Genomic DNA, 16,739 nt, shown 5'->3' on the forward strand with positions numbered 1-16,739 from the left:
ATTGTCTATTGGGTTATTTTTTGCTTCCTTTCATATATTTTCTGTTCATATCTAATAGGATGATTTCCTTTTATACTGCCAATGATAGTAATTCTTTAAAAATCTATTTTTAAAAATAAAGAAAAAAATTTAAAAAAAACTAAATTGCATTATAGGAAAGAAATTTATATTGCCAAACAGAAATTTAGTTTTAACACTTAAAATCTTTATAGAAGATAAACAAATCCTGATTTTCCCTTTATTTTATCATAATTGAAAAATGAAATCACTTAACATGGTCACTTGATACATAATTTCCTTAAAACTTCTCTCTGGTGAAACAAAGCTCTATATACTTAAAGAGTGTGTATAACATTTATAACACCCATGACAATTTCAAACCAACTAGCATTGGTATAGCTTCAAATTACTATTAGTTGTGGCTACTTTTGGAAAAAGGGTACAAAGCTTATTGGGGCCCAGCACACCAGAAAAATTTAATTTTAGACTGTCATAGAGTTCAAGAAGTGACATTATAGTGTGAAGACACTATAAACAGCCATTTCTTTCTCATAAGTCTCTTAAAACAGGCTGCAAAAATATTCAGTACCTCATATATATTAACTAACAAAAATATTTCCATTCATTACCTTTGCCCAGAGTGATTAAGGACCAAAAAATAGAATTCTTGTTGCTTTATTATCTGATAAACTGCTAGTAAGCTCCCGTTAGAAGTTCTTTAGACATTACACCAAGTCATCTTGGTCTTCTGATCATATATATATATTCATATATATATATTTATATATATATATATGTATTTTTTCAAGTAAAGAAATGTTTAACAGATGTAAACTATTTATTGAATATTTGCCACCAAATATTGTTAAATACATTATCTTGCAGCATATCGCTTTCAAGTTAAAATGTCAAACAAACACCAATATTTACAATTCTTTTAAGGAATGTTATATAATGACACATTAAGGCGTAAATTCTTTTGGCTTATAATTCTTAAAAGAATGATAATAGCAAAAGTGATGCAAAATCTTCAGTGTGAGATTATGATTAAGCTACATTTTACAAAAATATGGTGTAAGATGGCAATAATCCCATTCAACATCCTGGATTAGATCCCTTCAGGAGGGACTGATAATTTATACAGTCAAACTTTAAAATTTACAGATAAAGGCAGTCCAATACTGCCACTGAGAAGTACATCTCTTAACATATACAACTTTCAGGCCACAGTTTTGAAGGTCTGAAGTATCAAGTTGGTTTGATGAATTAGTCGATTGGCACTGATGAACACATTTATTGCCCTGTTTAAAAAAAAAAAAAAAGCATTAATTTTATCCAAAAAATTCATCCTTTAAAAACATTTATACTTGATGCCATCCACTAACAGTAACAATGAAATCAATTTAGAGGGAGGGGAAAAGGCAAGTTAGTACTGAGGATCATGTTTTATACCAGCTTGGAACTGAATGGTCCTGCATCATTTGAAACTATCTAGGAATTACTGCCCCCTAGTGGTTCTGGCTGGCAATAAGGTGTTGATGGGCTGCTAATAATAGGTGGCGCCTCAACAACCAGATTTCATGAGGTTGAACAAGTAACTGGCCAAAGAGAGGATTTAAATGTAGTCTCTAGCAGACTTCAATGTAAGTTACCAAAATAGTATCTGCTCCAGTATTATACTCAGCCTCAAAATCTCTACATTAGTGGACAACAAATACTTAAGAAAAACTTAACTACTTTTTTGTAAAAGTTACTTTACATTTGATTTACTCCAATCTCTTAACTTCTTTCAAAAACAAAAAACTATGAGAATTCTAAACTACTTTCAGAATAAATCTACTTTTAAAACAAAATAATCGTGTAATTTCAATATTTAAGAGCTAACAATATATAAAAATATGTTCTTAAAAATTACTTTGTGCTACACACATTTTTCCTATCAGCCCATCTTCATGTGACTGGAATAAAGAACTGATGCCCTAGTCCCACTGTGTGGTCTAATCAGTTTCTCAGTATCATAGCTAAAACTTCTTTATTCATCCTAGACACTTCTCAGAAAAGAGGGACCAGAGAGAATTAGCTGTACCTATGCAAATTCATCCCCTTATTGGAAGAGGGCTCAAAGAATAGACTCTATTAACAGTTATCAGTTTCAAGAAAACAGGTACAAAACTAAATCCAAAATAATGGCACATTATTCATATACAAATAATTATCAAGAAGCTAGTGAATGGAGAAAAAGTAGTAACCAGGAGCCGGAATAATCCTTATGTAGAATACATAACTTCAGATTAATGAAAATTAGGCTCTAAAGGAATTTCTACCTTTCAATGTGCTTATTTCATGATAATTCTTAATTAGAATCAGAAATAATGATCCCATCATGTAAATTATTCTTTTGATGTGTTTTGGTTATTCTGGTTTAGCAGTGGAGACCAAGAAAAAAACAGATGTAAGTTTATTTTCAAAACACACCTGCAAGCTTATTAAACTAAGCCATCAAGGAGCATTTCCCCTAGATATCAGAAGAGTAACAAAACCACTAATAAAATGTAGTTCAATGCCTTTAATTCATAATAAAAATGTAAAGATTTCAGCCTATTTGAACTGTTAAAAAAAATTAACAGAATCTTCTAATGTATTTTTATTATTTTTAAATATTATTATCACAATATTGTAATGTTTGACATGGATGTAAGAATCCTTAAACTTCAATGGTAGGATAAAATGTTCGATGTCCCTGCCAATGATACATGAAATAATCATTATTTAGGTTGTTTTTATGATTTTAAGCACTGTCAGAAAATGGTCTTGTCCACAGATTTCTAGTATTCTACCTTATAAAAAAACTCTCTATAAGGCAAAATGCTATAGAAGACATGGCCTCTCTACCAGCTTATATATTTATGTACATGTGTAAAATGTATATGTAAAAACACAATTTTTTTGGTTTTCTGGAGTGTTCTATAGATAACTGTATGTAAACCTAAAAACATCCAATTTACCTTTATATATACTACTTATCTTATAGAACAGTGAAAGTCTCTATCCTTCTGAAAAACGGGTCACAACCTCTGTAGTACTTTTAAATCACCTGAACACTTTCTATAAAAGACTTAAACCCTAGTCCCACTCCAAACCACCTGAATCAGACCTCTGAAGTTGGGACCAAGGCACTGGAATTTTAAAAAACTGAATCAAAGTGATTCTAATGTGCAAATGGGACTGACAACCATTGCTTTCTTTAACTTTAGTTCTCAACACACCTGGCAGTATTAGTACTATCTGGAAACTTCTTAGAAATGCAAATTCCTTGGGCACCTGGGTGGTTCAGTCGGTTGTGTACTGGACTCCTGATTTTGGCTCAGATCATGATCTCAGGGTCATGAGATCTAGCCCCAAGTCTGGCTCCACAGGCAGTCTGCATGAGATTCTTTCCCTCTGCCCCTCCCCCAGTTTATGTGCTCTCCCTCCCTCTCTCTTAAACTGAAGAAAAAAAAAAAAAAAGAGAGAGAGAGAAAGAAATGCAAATTCTTGGGTCCACCCTAGATTTGAGAAGGAAAGAGGGGCTCCAAAAGCAATTATATGTACATGTGTAAAATGTGTATTTTATTCTGTAATAAGCCCTCCAGGTAATTCTGATGCACCTAAAGTTTGAGAACCACAGTTTCAGGTCTGTAGGCCAGTAAGCCAAATCTTACTTCCCATGTTTCTGTACAGCCTACAGATAAGAATACTTTTACATTTTTAAATGACAAAAAAAAAAAAAAAAAGTGTTTTGTAACAGGTGAAAATCAAACAAAATTCAAATTTCAGTGTCTATAAATAAAGTTTTATTAGAACACAGCCATAATGTCACTTGTTTCCAAACTATGACTGCTTCTGCACCACAAGAGCAGAGGGGAAGTCGGTAGTTCTTACAAGCCCACCAAATCAAAATATTTGCCATGAGGTCTATTTCAGAACAAGTCTGCCAACTTCTGCTCTAGACAAGTTATGGCTAGATTATCAACCAACCGTCTTAGTTATTAGTTAACTTGAGTATGAACAATATAGTAAAAGGGCTTAATTTATATGGTTTTAGTATTATATAAAACCACATAATTTAATTTAAAATAAAAAAGGATGATAAATGACACTACTTACTTGCCATCTTTAAAATAGGTTTTCAGAGTATCACTGAAACTTTTGGAGTACTTTACAAATTCTTTCTTTTGGTGTTCAAGTGCCTACAGACATCAGAGTAAGAAAACAAACACTAAATAAGAAAATAATAAAAGCCAAAATCAAAGACAAGAGGTTACACAGAATATAGGATGGGCTTTGTATTACAAATTACAATTTTTAGAAGTATTTACTTAAACACATTTTAATTCAAAGACAAAAGCAGTGGTTAATGATACAAAACTATTTTCAATAATCAAACCATCTTAGTATTGAATTCAATACAACTACTAAGTGTAAATCAACATCTAGCTGGCAGCTTATACAAGGCTTCTAAAAAACTTACCCTGCGGTTCTGGTATTGATACTTCTTGAAGACATTATTCACCGTGTCAAGAAGTTCTTTTATTGCACTAGCTATATCCCTGTTGGATAAGGAAAAAAGAATCTTCTTAAAATCAGTTGTATTTGGAAGAGGGGTATGTATTTTATATATATATATATTCCCCACCCCCAGGATTACTAATCACACTGTTAATTACCAAACTAACACAGCATCAAGCCCAAACATCTGACTAGTTGGCTGGATGGAGTTTTAGCCTGTACCCTTTTGGGATCCTGACTTCTCTTGCACTGCTGACCAAAAGTTCTGCAACTAATTTCAACCTTCCCAAACCAGTAACATTTCATTCAGCATTACTTACTCAAATTTATAAGAATTACCTCTGCTTCTCACCTTTTCCAGATATTTTTCCTTTCTCTGATGTAGCTGACTTCAAGCTACTATATTCTCTATATTTGCTATCTCATTAACAATTATATAAAATTTTACTATTACATGTAACTCACTTCTGTATTTATCACCACTTCCAGTTACATAGTTTTGACGTTTAAAAAGAAATATTTCCTTTTCAGACATCGCTCTTCCAAGATACATCCACCTTCTAACAACTGCTTATACCCCTCTTCCAAAAACTCTGCTGTTGTTACTTCCTTTGGAAAATATATTTAAATTCCTGAGAAAGGAAATATCAGAATATTTTTCTACCTTAACCATTTCAGCAATCATCCTTGGACTACATATGTATCAACACCTTCCTCCCCTTTTAAGCAGATAAGAGAAGAAACCAGTAATTCTCATGAGTTGACTGTTCTCCCTATCCATTTTTTTTTTTCTAAACTCCTCTTGTCTTTTTATCTATGCTCTTTTCAATTTTCATCTTCTAACTGCACAGCAACTTTTATTGGTCAAACTGAACTTAAACTTCTGCTGCGTAAATGCAATTCAAGAGTGAAGATATGAATTATTAAGACATAAAACTAGACCATCCCAAACATCATCTTTCATTACTTTTTAATCACAAAGGTCAGATTTCAGTTATTTCATATCTGAAACATTTCAGCTTTACTAAAGAAAAAACCCAAAAAGCTCTGTATCCAAATTTCTGTGTGTATGTGTGTGTTTCACAGTATATTTCTAGTAAATATGCATGTGGGATGTCTACGTATTACAAGTATACAGGATTTGGGTATTAAGAAATTTTTAGCCTATTCTGAAATAGTAATCACATTTGTATTAAATATTTTAATAAATAATTACTTATTACCTCCTGTAGGTCAAACACTGATATCAGGCTGAACATTAAAAGATTTAAATAAGACAATGAATATTACATAGAAGTGGTATTTGTCCACTCATTTTTTTTCTCTTTTTGTCTCTAGTTTAGGAATAGCAGTTTTAACTTACATAATTCTTCCTTTCATTTATGGTTTCAAGTAAGTTGGCTCCTGTATTGCTATGATTTGCATAAATTCACCATTGCTTAATAAAATGATGTCGTAAGACCATGACATGAGAAAAGTAACAATTTCAACAATTAAGTATTTGGAAGGTACTTCAAATCCAAAATGAACCCATTTAAAGCAGAATATAATGGAGCAAACTACAGTGTTCAGTGAGGTGTTTATATACAACTACTTTGTAGAATACTATTCTGCTTTAAAAAAGGATTATAAAAATATGCTTCAGGGCTAATAGACAAGATGAACATGTATCCATATACAATAATGGCTAGAATCCATAGGTCAAAAGAGTAGGAATTCTCACTCACCTATAAAGGAAAAAAAAAAAAAAAAAAAAGCAAGGGTTTTCTAAATGGTACCCAGACTTACTATGAGTATTGGGAATCTGTCTGCACCTTAAAAACAAAACAAAAACAAAAAACAAAACTTAAAAAATAAGCCCCCAGGTGATTTTGCTGATGAACCAAATTTGGAAACCCGTGTTTGTGATCCTAGAGCCTAGAACTAAGGTTTGATCTATTATTGGCCATAGAGCTTTACAAAGAACTCTACAGAATGACCCAGGCTGTTTATCCCAAGGCCTGGCCTTCTCTAAAAACACTCTGTGGCAATTTATATCAGATACTACATCATCTGTATGTACACAGAACAGTATTTTCACTTAAGGTGCTAGGTTCTGTAGCAGGGAAGCTAAATTATATTAGTAAGTAAGGGTTTGTTTCCTACAAGAGAAAATAATCAGCTCTAAAAAATACTGCAGACAATTAAACAGATCAAGAATTGGAGAAAACCTGAAGGTAAAATAACTATAGGGTAATTATAAACAGTATGGAGTTAAGTGATTCTGTGACAAGGGACAGACAGTAGGGGTATAGCAGGACCAAATTTTAGCAATTTCCAGCTTTTATGCTGCAACTTTGGGGAAACATACATTCAAAAGAGAAGATGACAGGCATCAGAGGAAATGTAAACATCCATTTTATCCAAAAATTGCAATAGTAGACTTTCTAATCATGTAACCCAAATTTATATAACATGTATTTATGTGAACATTCTAAAGGAAGAAAAGTCCTATGCTGTGTGTTTAGTTAGGTTTAGACTGGACATCTCTATAAGAGCTTCTCTGAAGCCATCAGGAAAACCAAACTCTGGTGAATTTTAGAGCATAAATATGCAAATACATACTGTAAACAGTGATAAATGCATGGCTTTCCGGTTTATTAATTCACAAGTCTCTACTAGTCATCCATTAGAATGTATAAGACCCAAAAAACCCTATAAATTAAATTTATGTATGTCCTTTCTCAGTTCTTAAAACTGTTACTTTCATCTTTATAAGCAGAAACTAGAATAACAGAAGCTAAGCAACTTACCCAAGATCACACAGCTAAATGTGGGAATGGAAATTCAAACCTAGGTCTGCTAACATACACAAAAATACCTAGATATTTGTTACCTGACAGGAATCTTTTTTCTCCTCAATATAATCTATGAAATCACATACAGTACTTGGGATAATAAGTATTTGATACATGTTTCTTGAAAAATACTGCTATAAAGTAAATGAAGACAATAACTACCTTATATATGAAAAAATAAAATATTTTAAGTTTTTTTTTTTTTTTTTTTGACAGAGATCACAAGTAGGCAGAGAGGCAGGCAGAGAGATGGGGAGAGCCCCTACTGAGCAGAGAGCCCGATGCGGGGCTCGATCCCAGGAACCTGGGATCATAACCTGAGCTGAAGGCAGAGGCTTTAACCCCACTGAGCCACACAGGCACCCTGAAAAGGTAAAATATTTTAAAGAAAAAACAGTAACTACACAGTACATTGTGCCTGAAGGATAAGTCATTTTTTATTTTGGTGCAATTTTATCTACTAATTTGTTAAACAATTAACCATGGGGACAAGATGTAGCAAAATATATCCGTATATATTAGTGATACAAATAATTACACCTTACCTATCTATGTTAATTTACACATGGTCTCATAAATATATATTATCAACAAACTTTCCAGGGCCAATTATACCTCCTAAAATGATTAAGAAATAAACTTTAACTGCCAATACTCTCAACTCAGTTGTGCAGCGTGCACTCCAGAAAACAGAACTGAAATATTCCTACTGCCCCATAAATGAGAGACAAGCCCCTAATTTGGCCTCTGTCAATGACTATGGACAAGACTCTTGGCCTCCTGACCTCAACTTCCTTATGATTAAAATGTGGCTGTTTATACAGTGTTTTTCAAATGTTATCTCTCTAAAGCCACAATGGGTTTAACAGAGATGCCTTGGGGACTCCCCCAGAGGGGTAGGATGGTTAAAGGAGCAGGATGAGGGCTTTGGGCCTACCATATCTAGCCTAGCTTCAACCATAGCACTCTTCTCTCTCTTACCTACTGGCATTCTATATTAAGATATCCTTTATCACACATCTTCCAGATAGCTGAAACTTTCTTTAATCGCTAAGTCAGACCAGCATTATTCATCTCAGAGTGGGAAGCAGCAGAGAAGACCACGGAGTGAGTCTGCCTGGGTTTGAACCCAGATCTACCAACTTACCAGCTCTGTGACCTTGGAAAAGTTACTTAATTTCTTCACCAGTTATAGCAGTGTTATATAATCCATTAATATATGTAAAATGTTTAAAAAAGCAATGAGAACATAATTCTAGTAAGTGACTGCTATTAAGATGACATTGATTCAATAAACCTTTCCTTCATGTCCTGAGACAAAATTTGCTGAAAATATTATTTTTTAAATGTCAGATCTTCACAGAAATCTAGCATAGATCATAAACAAATATATGATCATCAAAACAAAATCTTATTATTTGAAAATTCTAAAAATAAGTTGTTTAAACAACTATGCTTCAGATAACTGGCAATTTATCCTTTTATGAGCTAAACATGTTTACTTTATATCAGACTAAAAATAAAAATCCATAAACAGTTGACTATCTTCCTTTTTCCAATATTAAAAATAGTTAAAGGAAGTTGAGGCTTTCCTATAAGGGTAAAATATTTACCTCAGGATTTGTTCTCTGTGACATGAATTTTAGCTAGGCAATGAAAAAAGTCTTTTTCGTACTTTCAGGTTCTCAATCAGAAGACCTAAAAGAGGAGGGTTGCTCCTTAATAGCTGGGTTGCATACCCATCACAAACTATTGCTTCCTAAAGTGAGATTGTCTGCCCCCTATACCACTCAAAACAGGTGCCCAAACTAGCTAAAATAGCATTTTGCAATGTGAATTACGAAAAATACTGTTTCTAGGAGATGGATGTTAATATTTACTATAAGTGAACTTCTTTCCATTCTTTAAAGATATGAAGTATGATGATGCAGCCTCTTTCAAAAACAACAACAACAAAACCTGTGCTAAATCTTTCAATTTCTACTTGTGCAAAAGGCTGCACTGCTAGTGCCACTCAATTATTCACAATTTTCTTCATATTATACCCAGTGAGGCTGAAGAAAATTGAGACTCTTTACTCATCCAAAAATTACGTATGGATTTCCCCCCTCAGTCTCCTACCCTCTTTAACCTGAGGAGACTGCCCCTGATTTGAGAACCACCGCTTAAGGATGACCCTTCTTGCGGCTCCTCACCAGTCAGCCTCCTAGTCCCACGCGTATTTTCGGTCTTATTTAACCTGTATCTCAAAGGTTTAGGATTTGGAGATTTACAATTTGGCTAATACTTAAAAATGCTATTCAAGCCTAAGAGTACATTACTTATTCTAATGACTTATGTCATTTCTGAAACAAAAACAATACTGGTATCCTGTTACCAATACTATAAATTTTTTTGCATTAGTTTTTAGTTCAAACTATATTCCAATTTTTATACATTTCATTCACTGTTTTTATATTAACATTCTAAGAAATGTTATCATACTCTAAAGCCAAATACCACAGCTTAGAAGTTAGTATCAACATATAGCACGTAAAAATTTCAAGTCTGATTTCAAATTAATATTTTAATTTAATATTAATGTCATACCAAAATAAAACACCTAGCATGAGCGGTTCCTTTGAAGTACTTTCAAGAAAAGAAGAACCAAAGCCAAAAGTTGCTTACTTGATTGTCTGCAGAAACCTCACTCTGTCATTGATCTCATCTGGGATCTTACTGAGAATCTGTTTAAGTGCTCGTGCCTTTTCATTTAGGTCCTGGAATTCTGGCTCTGGTCGTTCAATCATATACTCTGATAAGATAAATACATAATAAAAACCATCATGCAACTCCCTGCCAAATTCAAGTCTACAAATTCCCAATGCTGGTTAAAGAGGTGGAGGGAGGAGAGGAAGGGAAAGGAAAGGAAAGACAAGGCTGCAAGGCAGAATTCATTAAAGTTCAACTTAGCTCAGAAAAAGTATTATGGCTCTCCCCAAGTAAAAGTATCAGAAGATGAAAGACTAAACATTTCCAATTTGGAATAAATGAAAATTCCATGAAATCTTAAACAAATAAATAAAAGATAGGCTAAATCAAATTTATCAGGCCTCTGAAGCTGTATTTCACAAGGAAACCTTGAAGTAATAACATTCATAACAAATATAATGACAATATGTATTGTATATATGTATCAAGGGGGAAGAGTTTAATAAAAACCTCTATACTGAATATGTAATGGGCTCATGATATCAAAACCCAACCTACTAATATCTTCTGCACATTCTTGAAATCTCACTTGAAAACAAAAATAACTTATACAGCTCTTTCCTCCATTATCATCACAATAATAACAGTAACAGTAAGAAAGGGGAGGAGAGGGGAAGGGCAGAAGACCCATTTGTCCAATAAATACTTGGAGGAAGTGCTTTTCAACAGCCGTAAGAAAACTGTAGGAGACTGACTACCTTCTACATCATCAGCTGCCATTCGAAGAAGGGACTCTGTGAAGTTAACTTCTACACTTTTTTTCTCTAAAATTTTCATAATGATGTCTTGTGTGAGTCCTGGATTTTCTTTTTCAGCCTATAAAGAAGAGAAAGCTAGTTTTAAAATACAGAAGCTCAATCAGCATTTTAAAGCCAAAACATAATTGTTTAGAACCTGCTGGGAACTTCTTAGAGTAATCAACTTATGACAGCAGAAATCTTGGTAAAGTAGGTGCAGCGACAGCATTCACTTATGTTTTGTCAAGAACTTACACATCGGTGACTTATTACAGCCATGGTCCCATTTGCCATTTGAACATAAAGTACTTAATATTTCCTATTTCTCCTCTACTCTCACTTGCAATCAAACTAGTAACAAAAATAGAAATAAAGATTATACATATTTTGGTAATCTATCAATTTACTCTGTTCAGTAGTTTAAATACACTAAGGATTTTCAGCTTTTTTTCATTAGCTAATATTTCAACTAGAGGATCAAGCAATAACTCATCTTACCAATACTTTGCAGATTCTTTGCACTTAAATGAACAGAATGTCAGGAAAAACAAAAATGAAAACAGAAACACAGGATTTCTTTTGCAGGTTTTATTTAAGTTATATCATCCTTCACTTTCCCACATAACAACTTTCATTTCCTATTGTATTTCTGGAGCAAGAATATCTCCTTTTATAGCAAGAATAATTTACAGAACATCATTTAATCTTTTTGCTACCTCCTGAGCTTATTTCATAGATGAGTTTGCATTAGTTCTATGTTATTTACTCTCATCTCACTAGGGCACTAAAATCTTCTAGCCATCTCAAGACTGAACACAGAAAGTTCTGAGTTTACCAAAGTTAATTTTCAGATTTGGGTTTTCCCCAGTAATTCTGTCCCATTTTATTATTTTAAAAAATGTTGTTTCTTTTAGGATGCCTGAAAATTTTAATTATGCTGATGATTTCCTATCTTTTTTTACCCAATATTAAATAGCAAATAGAAACATAATTTATGATCCTAATCAGACAGCAATCTGTTTCCATATGTGTCAAGCACATTTAACGTCTGCCTTTTCAATTCCATTCTGGTATCATGGCAGATCCAGTTTTCTTCTGCTCCTACTGCTCTTTCCATTATAACATCTTGTTTCTTATTAGGGTTCAGGTATCAAAAACTGAAAGGTTCTGGAATGGAATGGGAAAAGAAAATATTCACATTTATCTCAATCCTGGGATCATTTTAACTGCTGTCATATGCTATTCAAGGAAATCATTTTGATAGATGATTAATAACAATAAAGTGTATCCTACTGAATTCCATGTCCTTTATAACCTGTTTTGATTTCTCCTTCCATGAATATACTTAAGATACAATCTATTTTTTAAAAACAAGAGTTACCTTAAAGGAAAAGTTGTACAAATATGGGTTAAGATGGTGTCAGCATTATTAATTTGGTGACCGGCCACAAAACTATATACAGTATTTAGATAAGCCAGTATTTGATAAAATGGTCTATCATCTTTCTCTAAGTAGCATTAAATTAGCTATATAATGCATCATCTTATGAGGTAGGGGAGTACCTTCCATGTGCTTACAAAATATACCAGGAGAAAAATAATCTCTCTGATTAAGTTATAATAAACTGCTAACATCATTAAATGCTAAGCCTGAGATAAAGTTTTCAACACCAAGTTGGTGTGGAGCCCCAAACTGCCAAAATTGGAGCATTACAGAACTCTTACACGGAGGTCTCTCACACAAGTGTTTTTCATGCAAAGAAAACAGTGGCTGGCTGTGTATTAAGTAGTTAGGTTCAAATAACTTAATAGTAAGTACTTGTGTCCTAACAACTGTCCTTAAAAAATACACAAATTTGGGGTGCCTGGGTGGCTCAGTGGGTTAAAGCCTCTGCCTTCGGCTTGGGTCATGGTCCCAGGGTGCTGGGATCGAGCCTCGCATCAGGCTCTCTGCTCAGCGGGGAGCCTGCTTCCCTCTCTCTCTGCTTGCCTCTCTGCCTACTTGTGATCTCTCTTTGTCAAATAAATAAATAAAATCTTTAAAAAAAAATACACAAATTAAAAGAAAAACATTTTATTTCATTCTTAAATAACCATAATTACTTATTAATGAGATGCATTCACCTGTTGGGCCCTACACAATTTCTCAAATGTTGGTATTAGACTGGATCCTGCCAGCCTCATTTCCTATTGGACACAGATCTTCTTGTGGTACTTACTTTTTATCATAGCAACGGCCAAAATTCCAATTTCATAAAAATATGACATCACTGAAAGGAATGTAGCCCAATCTAATATGCTGAAATTGCAAACTACCTCAAGCTAGCATAGTTCACAGTGTCAGATGTTTAATATCGTTGTGTTCCTTTAAAGTTTTAAAATAACTCATGGTACTCTTCTGAGTTTGCTGAGGGCCCCAGGGTGCCTCAGCACCTAGCCTGGGAACAACTGTCTTAGTATCTTCTGGCTGAAATCCTAACTAAGCTACTTACTTTTCATTTTAAAAGCCTTAAATTTACCCAATTCCTTTGACTGACAAAATAAATAGATCTGTGCTTAAATTGATGACTTTTAACTATCTATACCTTCAGGTTTTCTCCCAGAATACAACCTTGAATTCTGTGGGGATCCAATTTTTATGAAGAATCCAACTGTGAGAGAAAACTATCCCCCAGTAGCAGTAACATCCAAGCTCATGATTCAATGATCCTCAACAGCACAACCTATCAGAACTTTCCAGATGGGAAAAGAAAGTGAATAGATATCTTAAAAGATAATATTCATTAATATTTTATCTTGGGGAAAATAATTTTAATCCTTTTTCTCATAATAAAAATAAATATTATTACCTTGATAAATGACACTTGTGGTCAAAGAACTAGAAATATGGACATATATTTTAGGAATATTAGTAGGGATATATGGGTGGGCGAGGCATTTATTTTATTTATCTTTTGAGAGAAAGAGAAAGTACAAGGTGGAGGGGGTGGGGGGGGGTGGAAGCACAGGAAAGATAAGCAGACTCCCTGCTGAGCAGCGAGCCTGATGTGGACCTAATCCCAAGAAGCTGAGATCATGACCTAAGCTAAAGGCAGGTGCTTAACTGAGCCACCCAGGCGCCCTTTGGTGAGGGTTTTTAAATCTTTTTGCAAATAAGTTGGTAGTTTTAGAAACACAAAAATCAACTTTTTAATGCATACCCTTTTAATTCCATTTGAAATTTAACAAATTAAATATAATAAAAATAAATCAATGCAAAACTAATTTGTTTTCCTCTCAAAATAACTTCCACTTTCCCCAATTATCAATCAATGCCATGGGTAATAAAATTTATCCATATGTTAGATCTATCACAGCCACATACTTTAAATATATTGTTTGCTTTTAAATTGTACTTTATTGTTAAAACATCAGATGTAAGCCTTATTAAGAAAAAGCTTAATGAAATTATTTTCTCTCTTTCAGAAATGACATTGAGGATATCACCTACTACTTCAGACAGTCCTCCTTATGATGATCCACAGGAGAAATCTCTCTGTTCTTGCTATCAAAAAAGCTAAAAACTGACTTTTCCATATCAATACTGTATTGTGCAACAGGCCTGTGGCCTGCATTCCTTTCTCTGGCCACAAAGAAAATACTCAGCAAATTAACATAAAATAGTTTTCATCATGCTTCCCTAATAACCAAATATGCCATTCCAGAGCCACACTGAAGCTCAAAGAAAAAAGAAAAAAAACTGATGGTATTAATTCATATATTCTCTTCATTAACCCAATGATTTGTCAGGACATATTTTAATAAAGCTACTATGTATGTATACATAGGAACTGCATTTTAGAGTATTAATCACACCAAAATAACTCTAATATAATATATATAATGTAAATTCTCATGGTAAAGTAAGACAGATGTCTAGTGACATTATCAACACTAGTAGTTAAAAGTGGTATTAATAAACTATCTTTGTCATAAAAAGAACTCAAACTTGATTGATTTATAGTTTTAATCCAATAAAACTCTATAAATTTATTCTAGATTTAAACATTAAAATACCTGAAATAGAAGTTATTTTAGCTATTGACAGGAACATAAACACAGTAAGTAAATAAAAATTGAAGTTTTAGGCACCATGATATGTACTGGGAAAGGAAAGGGAATGGATAAAGTTTTATATGAAAGAATGCACCCAGTATGTGTAATAGGGCTGTCCAATAGAAATATAACCCAAGCAACAAATTTCATTGTTAATTTTAAATTTTCTAGTGGCCATGTTACAAAAGTAAAAATAAATACATGAAATCATTTTAAGAGTACATCCAAAATATTATCATTTCAACATGCAATTAATATAAAACTTATTCCTGAGTTATTTTACATTCTTTATCTTATACTAAGTATTCAAAATCTGGTGTGTATTTTATACTTGGGAGTACAACTCAATTTGAACTAGCCATATTTTAAGTACTCAACTGCAACATGTGGCTAGTATTTATCAAACAGTTCAGGTCTAAAGACAACAAAAAGTTCACTCTGAATGACTTGGTTGGATGTTTGCAAGGTATCCTTAATCTGACCCCCACACAGGTCTTGTTTTCCTATCAAAAATACTGTTTTATTCCTATGTTCTATAATTAAGCAATATGAAAAACATCTTTTTGAGTTATAATTTTACAAAAATTTTTATCACAAATAACAGAAAAAGAAATTCAAAAATATACTCTAAAGCTAAAGAGAAAAAACTCGAAAGAAGTCAGTTTTCAAAGCACAAAGTGACAAAAAGATGAATGCTAAGGAAACAGCATTTGTTTTAATTCACTTCTGAGAAGTGTTTTAAGCTTTACAGAGTACACTAAAACGGACATAAAACAGCTGAAGAGATTTTCACTAAAAGGAAATAAAGTGGCAATTCTTACATGATATTCAGATTTATATACAACATACATTTTAATCATAATAAATTATTTGCACCTCACCTTAATGAAAGCTGCTCTCAGTGTCTGAGCTGCTGACAGATTTACTCGTTCTAGCTGCAATATAAATTTAAAATCACTATTAGTACCAATTTCCTTAGAAAAGGTGCATTTTTGATATTCCATTCTATAGTAATAACTCTGATATATCCATCATTTGATCAACAAAAATACTTGCTAATTATTCTAAATCACCTTAATTCTTCAAATACACAGGTCATCTAAAATTTTCATTAGGAACCATGAGAAATTGAGGGATGTATGAATTCTTTATTCTTTTTAAAAACAAGACACACTCTACCTTAAAACTGGATTTAAGATGAGCACAGAATGCAAAATAATATCAAGTTCTTATAAAAAGAATAAACATACTTACTTCAATTATTGAAAATAGGGTTCAAGACCAACTCTCAATGCTCTGTTGCCAGTATATAGCAAATTGGCTGAATAGAAATGACCAACACCAAGAAAACATTTATTATTTAAGATTCTTTGTATTTATTACCTTACTCTTTTTTAATTATTTTACAATCCCTCAGCCAGGGATTAAGTTGAGGTTAGTCTATTTTATTAATTAGCAAACAGCACTGACACAAGGTTTGACTGTAATAAAGACTGTAGATCATCTGTCCTCTATGTTATCTGGATTTAAGAAAGGTTACCTAAAATACTGAATCAAAAGTTCAATCCCAAAGCTTTTAGTTTTAATATAAAATATGTGAGGTTTACAATTCGGAAAGATACATGTCCTGGGGTCGCCTGGGTGGTTCAGTGGGTTAAAGCCTCTGCCTTCTGCTCAGGTCATGATCCCAGGGTCCTGGGATCGAGCCCCACATCGGCTCCCTGCTCAACAGAGAACCTGCTTCTCCCTCTACCTCTGCCTCTGCCTGCTG

The 16,739-nt window shown here is 33.2% G+C and overlaps 1 protein-coding gene across 5 annotated transcripts in view; it reads right to left on the bottom strand.

The window, feature by feature from the left end:
- Window positions 1–659: 659 nt before the first annotated feature.
- Window positions 660–16,739, bottom strand: part of PDCD10 (programmed cell death 10) — a 42,958-nt gene continuing 26,878 nt past the window's right edge. For all 5 annotated transcript variants that reach the window (XM_032836098.1, XM_032836103.1, XM_032836101.1 and 2 more), the window contains exons 3-8: window positions 15,850–15,903; window positions 10,835–10,952; window positions 10,053–10,179; window positions 4,511–4,589; window positions 4,147–4,229; window positions 660–1,301 (exon numbers count right to left, since the gene is read on the bottom strand). In XM_032836098.1, the coding sequence (XP_032691989.1) occupies window positions 1,220–1,301; window positions 4,147–4,229; window positions 4,511–4,589; window positions 10,053–10,179; window positions 10,835–10,952; window positions 15,850–15,903 (543 nt within the window). In that variant the 3' untranslated portion in view covers window positions 660–1,219. The remainder of the gene's footprint in view (window positions 1,302–4,146; window positions 4,230–4,510; window positions 4,590–10,052; window positions 10,180–10,834; window positions 10,953–15,849; window positions 15,904–16,739) is intronic.

Source organism: Lontra canadensis, unplaced genomic scaffold (assembly GCF_010015895.1).
Source record: "Lontra canadensis isolate GAN:19392208 unplaced genomic scaffold, GSC_riverotter_1.0 scaffold90, whole genome shotgun sequence".
Classification (NCBI taxonomy): domain Eukaryota; kingdom Metazoa; phylum Chordata; class Mammalia; order Carnivora; family Mustelidae; genus Lontra; species Lontra canadensis.